General features: G+C 48.1%; 1 protein-coding gene across 1 annotated transcript in view; it reads right to left on the minus strand.

Annotated features, from left to right (window-relative positions):
• The window catches only part of mybbp1a (MYB binding protein (P160) 1a), a 108,870-nt gene extending 97,481 nt beyond the window's left edge, over window positions 1-11,389 (minus strand). The window contains exons 1-3 of the mRNA XM_085964198.1: window positions 10,790-11,389; window positions 10,263-10,358; window positions 5,468-5,551 (exon numbers count right to left, since the gene is read on the minus strand). Of these exons, the coding sequence (XP_085820324.1) occupies window positions 5,468-5,551; window positions 10,263-10,358; window positions 10,790-11,374 (765 nt within the window). The 5' untranslated portion in view covers window positions 11,375-11,389. The remainder of the gene's footprint in view (window positions 1-5,467; window positions 5,552-10,262; window positions 10,359-10,789) is intronic.
• Window positions 11,390-15,526: the final 4,137 nt, after the last annotated feature.

Below are 15,526 nucleotides of genomic sequence, written 5' to 3' on the forward strand. Positions count from 1 at the left end.
TCCCCAGAATCGGTCACATGGGCAGCTGTGTGGACAAACATCAGCATTCTACTCAATGTTCACTAATTTTTTTTTCGTGTGCAGTTACCTTTAACTGGCTGTGCAGCCCATTCAAATTTTCACGCATGCGCAGTTTCTTCCATGTAAAAGCCAGTGAGCAGCAGTGTTCCCTGTAAGGTGCACAGCCGCCCACTGCTTCAAGGAACCCAGGCAGCTGGTTTTTCATTTTCATGCATGCATGGTATCTTGAACGGCCCGTGCAGAGCCAAAAAAAATTACAGGAAACATAGGAGAGTGGGCTGCGCAGGACCTCCAGACCACTGTGTGGCCTCGCAGCTTAGCGGGAATTGTTGATTCTACCACGTGTGGAGTCCAAGACCAACTCACCGTCACCAGATTATCCCTTGTCATGTCGCCCTTCACTCCAATCTCAACCACTATTCACAGTAACAGGCTCTGTGGAAGCTACATGTTCTTTCCATCAGTCATGTACAGATGAATCGAACGCTGGTAAACGTGACTATTACAGAAAGCCACAGGAGCGTAATAGCGAAAGCAGCGTCAGCTACAATACTGGTCGTACCAAGTACACTCCATCCCCGAGAGCTAGCACTGTTGCCAGTTAGGAGGCTTGTCTCTGAATATTTCACAACACAGCACAAATAAGATAAACTAGAGACCCAGTATCCCAATAAGTTCACTCTCTCATACAATTATATACACAATCTGCATTACTAAGAACTTTTTTTTTTTTTTTTTTTATAAACTGCTCAAGTCAAAAAGAATTTTTTTAATGTCACATTGGCACAAGTGTAAAAAGATTCCAATCGACTGCATTACCACCCATCATCCGTGATTGGTCTACCGCTCCTTAAGATCCCGCCTGCGATTTGCCAGCCAGAAGGTCGAGCAGGCAATCTGCCTTTGATTTTCACTCAGAGAATCATAGGAATTTACAACACAGGAGGCCATTCGACCCATCTTGTCCGTGCCGGCCAACAAAGAGCTATCCACCCTAATCCCACTTTCCAGCACTTGGTCCGTAGCCTTGTGATGAGGGTCTCTGCCTCTACCACCCTTTCATGCAGTGAGTTCCAGACCTCCACCACCCTCTGGGTGAAAACATTTCTCCTCAAAGCCCCTCTAAACCTCCGACCAATTATTTTAAATCTATGTCCCCTGGTTATCGACCCTTCTGCTAAGGGAAATAGGTCCTTCCTATCCACTCTATCTAGGCCCCTCATAATTTTATACACCTCAATTAGGTCTCTCCTCAGCCTCCTCTGTTCCAAAGGAAACAACTCCAGCCTATCCAATCCTTCGTCATAGCTAAAATTCCCCAGCCCAGGCAACATCCTCGGAAATCTCCTCTGTACCCTCTCTGGTGCAATCACATTCTTCCTGTAATATGGTGACCAGAACTGCACGCAATATTCTAGCTGCGGCCTAACTGTTTTATACAGTTCAAGCATAACCTCCTTGCCTTGGCTAATAAAGGCAACCACCTTATCTACCTGCTACCTTCAGGGATCTGTGGACATGCACTCCAAGGTCCTTCTGACCCTCTGCACTTCTCTGTGTCCTACCATTTTTAGCTTTTATAGATATGTGAAGAGAAAAAGATTGGTGAAGTCAAGTGTAGGTCCCTTGCAGTCAGAATCAGGGGAATTTATAATGGGGAACAAAGAAATGGCAGACCAATTAAATACATACTTTGGTTCTGTCTTCACAAAGGAGGACACAAATAACCTCCCAAAGATGTAGGGGAACATAGGGTCTGATGAGAGGGAGGAACTGAAACAAATCAGTATTTGTAGGGAAATGGTGTTAGGGAAATTGATGGGATTGAAGGCCGATAAATCCCCAGGGCCTGATAATCTACATCCTAGGGTACTTAAGGAAGTGGCCCTAGAAATAGTAGATGCATTGCTGGTCATCTTGCAAAATTCAATAGACTCTGGAACAGTTCCCATGGATTGGAGGGTAGCTAATGTTACCCCACTATTCAAAAAAGGTGGTAGAGAGAAAACGGGGAATTACAGACCGGTAAGCCTGGCATCGGTAGTGGGGAAAATGCTAGAGTCCATTATAAAAGATGTAATAGCAGAGCACTTGGAAAACAGTGACAGGATCGGACAAAGTCAAGATGGATTTACAAAAGGTAAATCATGCTTGACTAATCTACTGGAATTTTTTGAGGATGTAACTGGTAGAATAGATAAGGGAGAAGCAGCGGATGTGGTGTCATAGAGTCATAAGAGTTTTTACAGCACAGAAAGAGGCCCTTCGGCCCATCCATCCCTGTCCAGTCTAATCCCATTTTCCAGCATTTGGTCCATAGCCTTGTATGCAATGGCATTTCAAGTGCTCATCCAAATGCTTCTTGAATGTTGTGAGGGTTCCTGCCTCTACCACCCTTTCAGGCATTGAGTTCCACATTCCAACCACCCTCTGGGTGAAAAAGTTCCTCCTCAAATCCCCTCTAAATCTCCTGCCCCTTACCCTGAATCTATGCCCCCTTGTTATTGACCCCCCTACTAAGGGGAAAAGTTCCTCTTTGTCTACCCTATCTATGCCCCTCATCATTTTGTACACCTCAATCAGGTCCCCCCTCAGCCTTCTTTGCTCCAAGGAAAACAACCCCAGCCTGTCCAGCCTCTCTTCATAGCTGAGGCGCTCCATCCCAGGTAACATCCTGGTGAATCTTCTCTGCACCCTCTCCAAAGCAATCACATCCTTCCTATAGTGAGGCGACCAGAACTGCACACAGTACTCCAGCTGTGGCCTCACCAGCGTTTTGTACAGTTCCATCATAACCTCCCTGCTCTTATATTCTATGCCTCGGCTAATGAAGGCAAGTATCCCATATGCCTTTTTAACCACCTTATCTACCTGTTCCGCTGCCTTCAGGGATCTATGTACATGTACACCAAGGTCCCTCTGACCCTCTGTACTTCCTAGGGTCCTACCACTCATTGTGTATTCCCTTGCCTTATTTGTCCGTCCAAAATGCATCACCTCGCACTTTTCAGGGTTAAATTCCATTTGCCACTTTTCCGCCCATCTGACCAACCCGTTTATATCGTCCTGTAGCCTGAGGCTTTCCTCCTCACAATTTACCACCCCACCAATTTTCGTGTCATCTGCGAACTTACTGATCATACCTTTTACATTCTCATCCAAATCATTTATGTAGATCACAAACAACAAGGGACCCAGCACCGATCCCTGAGGTACCCCACTGGACACAGGCTTCCAGTCACAAAAGCAACCTTCGACCATCACCCTCTGCCTCCTGCCACTCAGCCAGTTTAGGATCCAACGCGCCAAGGCACCCTGGATCCCATGGGCTCTTACCTTCTTGACCAGTCTCCTATGCGGTACTTTGTCAAAAGCTTTACTGAAGTCCATGTAAACCACATCCACAGCATTTCCCTCATCCACACACCTAGTCACCCCCTCGAAAAATTCAATCAGATTTGTCAGACATGATTTACCCTTGACAAAGCCATGCTGACTATCCCCGATTAATCCTTGCCTCTCCAAGTGGAGACTAATTTTGTCCCTCAGAATTTTTTCCAATAATTTCCCTACCACAGATGTTAGGCTCACTGGCCTGTAATTCCCTGGTTTATCCCTGCTACCCTTCTTGAATAATGGTACTACGTTAGCTGTTCTCCAGTCCTCTGGTACATCCCCTGTGGCCAGAGAGGTTCTGAAAATTTGTGTCAGAGCCCCTGCAATCTCCTCCTTTGCCTCCCACAGCAGCCTGGGATACATCTCGTCTGGGCCTGGGGATTTATCCACTTTTTGGCCTGCTAAAACCGCTAGCACCTCCTCCCTCTCGATGCTAATATGGTGTATTTGGACTTTCAGAAGGCTTTCGATAAGGTCCCGCATAAAAGAGATTAGTGTGTAAAGTTAAGGCACATGGGATTGGGGGCAAGGTATTGACTTGGATAGAGAACTGGTTGGCAGACAGAAAGCAGAGAGTTGGAATAAACGGGTCTTTTTCCGAGTGGCAGGCAGTGACTAGTGGGGTACCGCAGGGATCGGTCCTTGGACCCCAGCTATTCACAATATATATAAATGATCTGGATGAGGGAACTAGATGTAATATCTCCAAGTTTGCAGACGACACAAAGCTGGGTGGGCGTGTGTGCTGTGAGGAGGATGCCGAGAAACTCCAGTATGATTTGGACAGGTTGGGTGATTGGGCAGAAGCATGGCAGATGCAGTCTAACGTGGATAAATGCGAGGTTATCCACTTTGGTGTCAAAAACAGGAAGGCAGGCTATTATCTGAACGGCAATAGATTGGGAGAAGGGGAAGTGCAACGAGACCTGGGTGTCCTTGTGCACCAGTCGCTGAAGGTAAGCATGCAGGTGCAGCAGGCGGTTAAGAAGGCAAATGGTATGTTGGCCTTCGTAGCGAGAGGGTTCGAGTACAGGAACAAGGATGTCTTGCTGCAGTTGTACAGGGCCTTGGTGAGACCGCACCTTGAGTATTGTGTGCAGTTTTGGTTGCCTTATCTGAGGAGGGATGTTCTTGCCATGGAGGGAGTGCAGCGAAGATTCACCAGGCTGATACCTTGGATGGCAGGAATGACATATGAGGAGAGATTGGGTCAATTGGGCTTGTACTCGCTGGAGTTTAGAAGAATGAGAGGGGATCTCATTGAAACTTATAAAATTCTAACAGGACTAGACAGACTAGATGCAGGAAGGATGTTCCCGATGGCCGGGGAGTCCAGAACCAGGGGTCACAGTCTAAGGGGTAAGCCATTTAGGACAGAGATGAGGAATTTCTTCACCCAGAGAGTGAAGAATCTGTGGAATTCTCTACCATAAAAGGCAGTGGAGGCCAATTCATTAAATATATTCAAGAAGGAGTTAGATATATTTCTTAAGGCTAAAGGGATATGGAGAGAAGGCAGGGACAGGGTACTGAATTTGGATGATCAGCCATGATCTCATTGAATGGCAGAGCAGGCTCGAGGGGCCGAATGGCCTACTCCTGCTCCTATCTTCTATGTTTCTATTTATAGTGTATTCCCTTGCCTTGTTTTCCCTCCCCAAATACATTACCTCACACTTCTCCGGATTGAATTCCATTTGCCACTGTTCTGCCCACCTGGCCAGTCCATTGATATCTTCCTGCAGTCTACAGCTTTCTTCTTCATTATCCACCACACGGCCAATTTTTGTATCATCTGCAAACTTTTTAATCATACTTCTTACATTCAAAAACAGCTCAGCCTTAGAGCAAGCCTTTCCTCTGATATCAGAGCCAAGAAAGAAAACGCCTCGTGTGTGGGGAAGGGCGGAAGGATTCCAAATACAAGCCAATACCCAAACACATCTCGGCATGGCACGCCGACACACCAGCGGGCCACAGGCCCGGTGGGCCAACCTGTTGCTATTTCTCAGGCCAAGTCACACTACAGGATCAGGTACCAGCCACTCACCTTCTTGGTTTTCATTACATTATGTTTCGCTTTAATCTGGTCCAGGACCGTCTGCAGAGAGATCTCCTCATTGTATTGCAGGACCTGTTGGAAAAGAAAACCAGCAAAATGTCTCACGAGCGGTGGAGGATTGTACGGAGTATCGGAGCACAAGAACGCACACGGAGAGCAACTGCTATCTGGATCACTGACTCTGCAGGACTGCACTCTACTGCACGGCACTAAACCACTTTATATTGTTCCTCCAAGTGCATTCAGTGACTAATTCCCATCATCATCATCTAGTATTTATATAGCGCCTTTAATGTAGTACAGGAAACTTTGTGTTATCCGGAGGCTAAATGTCCGGCAAGCTCGAGCCACCGGCAAAAATCAGGAGCCATTTTGTTCGGCTTTTTTTTCCCCCCCCAACAGTCAGGCTCTGCAAAGTCTCTGTAGCTTAGCAACAGGCCGACTGTTTAGAAGCTGTTGCTAAGCAACAGTGTTTGTTGTCAGATACGGAGGTGAAAAGCTCCGTATGCTTCAACATTAACGCTGGTGTGTCCGGCAGTTTTGAGGGAACGGCAACAGCTCGGTCCCGTCGGTGCCGGATAGCACAAAGTTTCCTGTAAAATGTTGCAAAGTGCTTTACAGGAGCGATATCAAACAAAGTTTGACACCAAGCCACAGAAGGAGATATTAGGACAGATGACCAAAAGCTTGGTCAAAGAGGAAGGTTTTAAGGAGCACTTTAGAGAGGTGAACAGGTTTAGGGAGGGAATTCCATAGCTTAAGGCCTAGGCAGCTGAAGGCACAGCCGCCAATGGTGGAGTGATTAAAATCAGGGAAGGACAAGAGGCCAGAATTGGAGGAGCGCAGAGACCTTGGAGGCTGGTAGGACAGGAGAAGGTAACAGAGATAGGGAGGGGCTAGGCCATGGAGGGATTTGAAAACAAGGAGAATTTTAAAAATTGAGGCATTGAGGGAACATAAAAACTGACTGTAAAAGTTTTTATAGATATGTGAAGAGAAAAAGATTGGTGAAGTCAAGCGAGGTCCCTTGCAGTCAGAATCAGGGGAATTTATAATGGGGAACAAAGAAATGGCAGACTAATTAAATACATACTTTGGTTCTGTCTTCACAAAGGAGGACACAAATAACCTCCCAGAGATGTTGGGGAACATAGGGTCTAATGAGAGGGAGGAACTGAAAGAAATCAGTATTTGTAGGGAAATGGTGTTAGGGAAATTAACAGGATTGAAGGCTGATAAATCCCCAGGGCCTGATAATCTACATCCTAGGGTACTTAAGGAGGTGGCCCTAGAAAGAGTAGATGCATTGCTGGTCATCTTCCAAATGGAACAGTACCCATGGATTGGAGGGTAGCTAATGTTACCCCACTATTCAAAAAAGGTGGTAGAGAGAAAACGGGGAATTATAGACCGGTAAGCCTGACATCGGTAGTGGGGAAAATGCTAGAGTCCATTATAAAAGATGTAATAGCAGAGCACTTGGAAAACAGTGACAGGATCGGACAAAGTCAAGATGGATTTACAAAAAGGTAAATCGTGCTTGACTAATCTACTGGAATTTTTTGAGGATGTAACTGGTAAAATAGATAAGGGAGAACCAGTGGATGTGGTGTATTTGGACTTTCAAAAGGCTTTCGATAAGGTCCCACATAAGAGATTAGCGTGTAAAGTTAAGGCACATGGGATTGGGGGCAAGGTATTGACTTAGATAGAGAACTGGTTGGCAGACAGAAAGCAAAGAGTTGGAATAAACGGGTCTTTTTCCGTGTGGCAGGCAGTGACGAGTGGGGTACCGCAGGGATCGGTCCTAGGACCCCAGCTATTCACAATATATATTAATGATCTAGCCGAGGGAACTAGATGTAATATCTCCAAGTTTGCAGACGACACAAAGCTGGGTGGGCGTGTGTGCTGTGAGGAGGATGCCGAGAAACTCCAGTATGATTTGGACAGGTTGGGTGATTGGGCAGAAGCATGGCAGATGCAATATAACGTGGATAAATGCAAGGTTATCCACTTTGGTGTCAAAAACAGGAAGGCAGATTATTATCTGAACAGCAATAGATTGGGAGAAGGGGAAGTGCAATGAGACCTGGGTGTCCTCGTGTACCAGTCGCTGAAGGTAAGCATGCAGGTGCAGCAGGCGGTGAAGGCGGCAAATGGTATGTTGGCCTTCGTAGCGAGAGGGTTTGAGTACAGGAACAAGGATGTCTTGCTGCAGTTGTACAGGGCCTTGGTGAGGCCGCACCTTGAGTATTGTGTGCAGTTTTGGCCGCCTTATCTGAGGAAGGATGTTCTTGCCATGGAGGGAGTGCAGCGAAGATTCACCAGGCTGATACCTGGGATGGCAGGAATGACGTATGAGGAGAGATTGGGTCGATTGGGCTTATACTCACTGGAGTTTAGAAGAATGAGAGGGGATCTCATTGAAACTTATAAAATTCTAACAGGACTGGACAGACTAGATGCAGGAAGGGTGTTCCCGATGGTCGGGGAGGCCAGAACCAGGGGTCACAGTCTAAGGATAAGGGGTAAGCCATTTTAGGACAGAAATGGAGGAGGAATTTCTTCACCCAGAGAGTGGTGAACCTGTGGAATTCTCTACCACAGAATGCAGTGGAGGCCAATTAATTAAATATATTCAAGGAGTTAGATATATTTCTTAAGGCTAAAGGGATCAAAGGATATGGGGAGAAAGCAGGGACAGGGTACTGAATTTGGATGATCAGCCATGATCTCGTTGAATGGCGGAGCAGGCTCGAGGGGCCGAATGGCCTACTCCTGCTCCTATCTTCTATGTTTCTATTGCCAGACTGGGAGCCAATGCAAGGCAGCGAGCATGGGGGTGATGGGTGAACAGGAGTTGGTGCGAGTTAGGATGCGTGCAGCAGAGCTTTGGATGAGCTTAAGTTTATGGAGGGTGGAGGACGAGAGGTCGGCCAGGAGTGCGTTGGAATAGTCAAGTCTCAAGGTAACAAAGGCATGGATGAGGGCTTCAGCAGCAGATAAGCTGCGGCAGGGTGGAGACGGGTAATGTTAGTGGTTGAAGTCAGTGGTCTTGGCGATGGAGCGGATGTGGCCAGAAGCTCATCTCGGGGTCAAATACAGCACCAAGATTGCGAATGGTCTGGTTCAGCTTCAGGCAGATTCCAGGGAGAGGGATGGAGTTGGTGGCTAGGGACCGGAGTTTGTGGCGGGGACCAAAGACAATGGCTTCAATCTTCCCAATATTTAGTTGGATGTCGGATAAGCCATGTGACAAATCAGAGGGGTCAAGAGATGGTGGCGAGGTAGAGCAGAGTGTCATCAGCGTACATGTGGAACCTGAGGTTGTGTTTTTGGATGATGTCGCCGAGGGGCAGCATGTAAATGAGAAATAGGAAGGGGGCCAAGGATAGATCCTTGGTGAACTCCAGAGGCAATGATGCAGGAGTGGGAAGAGAAGCCATTGCAGGAGATTCCCTGGCTACGACAGGATAGATAAGAATGGAACCAGGCGAGGGCAGTACAACCAGCTGGATGTCAGAAGAGAGGCACTGAAGTAGGATGGTGTGGTCAACCTTGTCAAAGGCTGCAGAAAAGGTCGAGATGGATGAGGAGGGGTAGTTTACCACGGTTACAGCCACATCTGCTGTCATTTGTAACTTTGATAAGGGCCGTTTCAGTACTGTGGCAGGGGCGGAAACCTGATTGGAGAGATTCAAACACGGTGTTGCGGGAAAAATGGGCACAGATTTGGGAGGCGACAACATGTTCCAAGGACGTTGGCGATGGGGCAGTAGTTTGTAAGGACAGAGGTCATGGGTGGGGTTTTTTTTGAGAGGGGTGATGACAGCAGATTTGACAGATAGAGGGACAATACCAAAGGAGGGAACCAGCAACAATATCAGCTAACATGGGAGCCAGGAAAGGAAGTTGAGTAGTCAGCAGTTTGGTGGGAATAGGGTTAAGTGAGTAGGAGGCGGGTCTCACTGACAGGATAAGCTCAGAGAGGGCATGAGGGGAGATGGGGAGAACCACAGACTGGGGGCACCAGGTGAGGGGCAGGCTCAGGTAAGGTGACCTCCCTCACGATCAAGAATCACAGAATAATGGCCACCTGGAACATTGGTATCAGAAGGTTCACAGCCCCCATGGGATTTCATCCCAATAAAGGGGATAGCACCTTCAGGATCAGATGCAAGGGGAGAAAATTACTTAGTAATATAAAAAGCATATATTTAGATTTAGCGATCTGCGGTGGCTGAGTGAGTAAATGTCCTGCACTATGTGAACCAGGAACTGGAGACCTGTGCTGATATCAGCTAGAGGCAGTCACAATATGATTGACATCAATGCCACTTGGATAGAAAAATGGGGGGGGGGGGGGCGGAAATAGTTCTCAGTTAGTGTCCAGTAACATCTGCTGGAAGTGTCCATGAGAGTGACTGAAGACATGGCCATTCTTGGCTGTGATGACCCACAAGGTCAACTAGTTTGTTGATACAACAGAAAACGCTGGAAAAACTCAGCAGGCCAGGCAGCATCCGTGGAGAGAGACAGAGTTAACGTTTCAGGTCGAAGACCTTTCGTCAGAACTGTAGTTTGTTGATACTATTGTCTAACATAAACTATGAAGAGCAACTACTTGGATGAGGGATTGTAGGGCCGCTGATACCCAAGGGGAACTTGGTGTTGCAGTGGGTTAGACTCTGGCTTTAGACTCACATCCAACTCAGCAACTCTGCCCGCCGGCTGCAACAGCCCAATGTACAGTAAAGATCCATTAAAGGTAGTGACTGACCTGTGCCAGGGCCAAGCTGAAGCCAGGACGGGCTGTTTCACGGGTCGCTGCCAGGCCCTCAACCAGTCGCTTGATTGCATATTGTAGCTCATCATCCTGGAAACAGATAGTCAATCGTTACTATAGCAAAATACTGCAGATGCTGGAAATCAAAAATAACAGAAAATGCTGGAAACACTCAGCAGCCTGACCGGCTGAGTGTTTCCAGCATTTTCTGTTGCTATTTCAGTCAATCGTTACTCCACATTGCTGTTTAGATGTGTGCAGCAAATGAATCATCCATGGCTATAGCTTTCAGTAGCAATCAAATTCTCAGATACTTCTAACAATGAAATAATAGGAACGTTGGGTGAATGGCGAGAGGGAGGGGGATTTATTGGGCCCGGTTGGTTAAATGTAACGCGCGGTGGCCCCGCACGCGGCTCCCGGTCACACTGGCACCTGATCCCGCGGACCGACTCTGAACCGCCGCCTCCATGTGGGCGCCAGGCCTGGAAACAGCGAGAGCCCCCCACCCCTCTCCTCACCTTGCTGCCCGGGCTCCTCAGGTACTCCAGCAGGCCCCCGATCGCTCTCAGCCGCACCTCCTGCTCGGGCTTGGCGATGTCCCAGAAGAAGTCGAGGAACTGGCGGTTCTGCTGGAGGATGCCCTTGGTGTCGGTGAGCTTGGCCCGCGCCTGGGCTTGGGCTTGGGCCTGGGCTTGGCTTTGGCGGCGCAGGCTCCCAGCACCCCTCCTCCCGGCCTGCTCGGTCCTGGTGATCCCGCTCCCGGTGCCCTCGGTCTGGGTCTCCCCGCTCCCGGTGCCTCCGGCCTCGGCCCGCCCGGTCTCCCCGCTCTCGCCCTCCCCGCCCCCGGTCTGGGCCTGCCCGGTCCCGGTTTCCCCGCTCCCGGTGCCCCCGGCCTCGGCCTGCCCGGTCTCCCCACTCCCGGTGCCCCCGGCCTCGGCCTGCCCGCTCCCAGTCTCCCCACTCCCGGTGCCCCCGGCCTCGGCCTGCCCGCTCCCAGTCTCCCCACTCCCGGTGCCCTCGGCCTCGGCCTCGGCCTGCCCGCTCCCAGTCTCCCCACTCCCGGTGCCCCCGGTCTCGGGCTCCGCCACACTCGCTGCAGCCATGCTTCTTCTGGGTCCTTGCACAAGGTCGCGACCTCTTGAGGTAGCCTATAGTGGGCCTGATTGGACAGTCTGCTCCACTTTGGAGTGGCAGATCTTTTAAAAATACATTATCATCACTTTTTGTTAGATCCGTGATTCGGAGAGTATGATGTTTTTCAATAACCACACGGATGCTGTAACTTAACAATCAACAGGTATTTACTGGAGTAGGGTAGTCTCAAGACTGGGGGTACAGAGGCATGCTCAAGGGTTATATACAGGTGTGGTCACTGTAGTGTATGTACCTTTAAGACAGAACTACTTTTACAGCTCCTGTATACTGTAGTACCGGCATTGACCACACCTGTATATAAGCCTTGCGCATGCCTCTGTACTCCCAGTCTTGAGACTACCCTCCTCCAGTAAATACCTGTTGATTGTTAAGTTACAGCATCCGTGTGGTTATTGAAAAACATCATACTCTCCAAATCACGGATCTAACAGAAGGAAAGCGCGGGAGACGCCATTTTGTGCCAGCGGAGAAGAAGGGGAAGCGCAGGAGACGCCATTTTTGACAGTTAAATCACACCCAGGGATGCCGAAGAGTGGCAGTATCTCTACGTTCGACAATGAAGTCGAAGATTGGGCGACATATGTGGAACGTATTGAGGTGCACTGCAGGGCGAATGAAGTGCCAGATGCTAGGAAAGCACTGGTTTTGTTAAATTCCATGGGTTCGAAAACTTATGGGTTACTGCGAAATCTAATAACCCCAGAGAAGCCGGTGAACAAGAATTTCGAAAGAATAGTAGAAATCTTACAGGACCACTTAAACCCCACACCACTGCTGATAGCAGAACGAATTAAGTTCCATAAAAGGAACCAACACAAAAACGAAAGCAATGCTGAGTACCTAATGGAACTGCGCAAGCTATCGAAACACTGCCAGTTTGGAGCGGGACTAGCAGATACGTTAAGGGACTATTAAATCCGTGTGTTAATGGAGACACGGAATGCAGGAGTTGGTTTAACAAGTCTTCACTGAATGGAGACAATCTGGAAACTGAAACTACAGAAGCCTGCTAGGACCTTTTATACAGGGGTGGTCACTGCCGGTACTGCAGTCTGAGACCAGTTATTCCCTTAAAGGGACATACACAACAATTCCTCCCCTTTTAGATAAACAGTACATAACATTCATTTAACAACTAAATAATAACTAATTACAATTACAATTACGGTTGCTAGATACATTAGTTGAAGTTAAGCAATTATAAGTTCAGTCTTTGAGGAGGCTTCCTGATTCTGTCAGGATAACGCCTCTTTGGGATATCAGGTTCTTCTGGCAAGGTTGAGTCGGGATCAATGTCGTTGTTTGGTTCCTCTGCTTCCAATATCACCGATTCTGCGGTAGATGCAATTGGTACTTCGGTTTCATCGCCAGGTGTATCAGATCGTGGTGTGGAGTTGAGGTTTTCCAGTGACTCTAGAATCTGGTCAGCATGGCGTCTTACAATGCTCTCTCCAACGTCCACGGTATACATTAGAGGTCCTTGCCATGTACAGATCGTTCCTGGCTGCCATTTCTCTGTGCAGTAGTCCCGGGCCAAAACTGGTTGACCTATCTTAAAACTCCTGGTCGGCCTTTCATTCATATTCTGAAACTGCCTGTTCTCCACATCTCTTCTGACGTTTGGCTTAACCAAATCCAAGCGGCATCGTAGTCTTCGATTGAAGAACATCATGGCTGGAGTTTGGTTGGTAACTGCATGTGTCGCATTCCGGTAGGCAAACAAGAAGTTATCCACCTTGTGTTGTAGGGGTATATCTTCATTACACATTGCCTTGATAGCCTTCTTGAATGTTTGAACAAACCTCTCGGCCAACCCATTAGTGGCTGGATGATATGGGGCGGATGTGTAATGCTTAACACCATTGTTCTTTAAGAACCTCCGGAACTCTTCAGACACAAACTGTGGTCCATTGTCAGAGCAAATCTGTTCAGGCAGCCCATTCCTGGCGAATATGGTTCGTAAGACTGTGATAGTTTTTTCTGTGGTGGTTGAGGACATTTTTATTACCTCTGGCCACTTTGAATGTGCATCCACCGCAATTAAAAACATCGAGTCCATAAAGGGACCAGCAAAATCAATGTGCACCCTTTGCCATGGAGATGAGGGCCACTCCCATGGATGTAGAGGGGCTTGTGGTGGGGCGTTTTGGACCTTCTGGCATCCTGTACAACTCTTGGTCATCTCTTCGATTTCTCTATCGATTCCCGGCCACCACACAAACGCTCTGGCTAAGTTCTTCATTTTTACCCCTCCCAGATGACCCTCATGAAGCTCATTGAGCACTCTATCCTTCAATTTGGGTGGAATTACTACTCTGGATCCACACATCAAGGTTCCTCTGCACACTGACAGCTGTTCTCTTCTTGGCGAGAATGCTGGCAGCAGTTGTTCGCCATGTGCTGGCCATCCCTTCACCGTTAAATCATAGACCCAGGAGAGTGTCGGGTCATTTCGTGTTTCCTTTTCTATGTTTGCATTCGTCACAGGGAGACATTCGACAATAGTCGAGTGGAATAACTCCACTGGATCCACTGCCAGTTCTTCTTCCACCGTCGGCAACGGTAGGCGCGACAATCCATCAGCATTCCCATGCTGTTTAGTTCCTTTGTACTCGATGTCATATTGGTGTGCCCCTAGGAAAAGGGACCACCTCTGTAGCCGTTGTGCCGTCATTATCGGTACGCCCTTCTGAGGGTTGAAAATGGAGACGAGAGGTTGATGATCAGTTAGTAGAGTAAATTTCTGACCATGCAGGTAGTGATTGAACTTCTTCACCCCCCACACCAGGCTGAGGGCCTCTCTGTCAATCTGGGCGTAGTTACGCTCGGCTGAAGTTAACGAGCGTGACGCAAAAGCTATCGGCCTCTCAGAACCATCAAGGAATTTATGTGACAGTACCGCCCCAATGCCGTAGGGAGACGCATCACACGCCAGTCTTATCGGTAATGATGGGTCGTAGTGAGCCAATACTTTTCTTGAAGTGATTAGGCCCTTACTCTTCTGAAAGGCCCGCTTACATTCATCGCTCCATTTCCATTCTACTCCCGTCCGTAGTAAGGCGTTCAGTGGATGCAGAATTGTGGACAAATTCGGCCAAAACTTATGGTAGTGATTCACCAATCCGAGGAATGACCTCAGTTGCGACACATTTTCAGGCGCTGGAGCCTTAACTACCGCTTCAATTTTGTCAGGGGACTTATGCAACCCCTCTTCATCAATCACGTGGCCACAATACGATATCTGTTTCTTAAAAAACTCGCACTTGGGGCGATTGGCTCATAGCCCATGTTCACGTAGTCTAGTGAGCACCTGCTCTAGGTTGGCAAGGTGTTCACTGTCATCTTCACCTGTCACTAGGATGTCGTCCAAGTAACACTGAGTCCTCAGAATCCCTTGCAGGACTTGTTCCATCACTCTTTGCCATATCGCCGGAGCTGATGCTACTCCGAATACCAGTCGATTATACTGGTAAAGACCTTTGTGAGTGTTTATCGTGAGATACTTCCTAGAGGATTCTTCAACCTCCATCTGCAAATATGCTTGTGCTAGGTCAATTTTTGTAAAACGCTTCCCTCCAGATAGTGAGGCGAAGATATCTTCTATCCTTGGAAGTGGATATTGTACTGTGTGAAGGACTGGGTTCACTGTCACCTTGAAGTCCCCACAGATGCGAACCTTCCTTGGCTCCTCAGACTTATTGTTTAACGTTTTCTTCATGACAGGAACGATGGGTGTCGCCCACTCGCTCCAGTCTACCTTAGATAACATGCCTACATTCTCCAGCTCTGCCTCAACGGCTGGGCGAATTGCATATGGTACCAGTCTTGCTTTGAAAAACTTGGGAATTGCATTCTCTATTTTTATCGAGGCGGTTACGCCTTTATGAGTGCCCAGTTCTTGTTGAAATACCTCTTTGGCGTCAGCTAAGATTGTTGACAATCGTCCAGGAGTGACGTCGTCGTCCTTTTTACCAGCCACCGTCAGTGCCTGAATGGAGTGCCAGTCTAAACTTATCTTTCTGATCCATGCACGTCCCAATAACGGTGGTCCACCATCTTGCAGAATGTAGAGATACAATTACCGTATTTTCTTGCCGTTG

The sequence above is a fragment of the Somniosus microcephalus genome, chromosome 22 (assembly GCF_052327205.1).
Source record: "Somniosus microcephalus isolate GS21.2 chromosome 22, FLI_Smic_1.0, whole genome shotgun sequence".
NCBI lineage: Eukaryota > Metazoa > Chordata > Chondrichthyes > Squaliformes > Somniosidae > Somniosus > Somniosus microcephalus.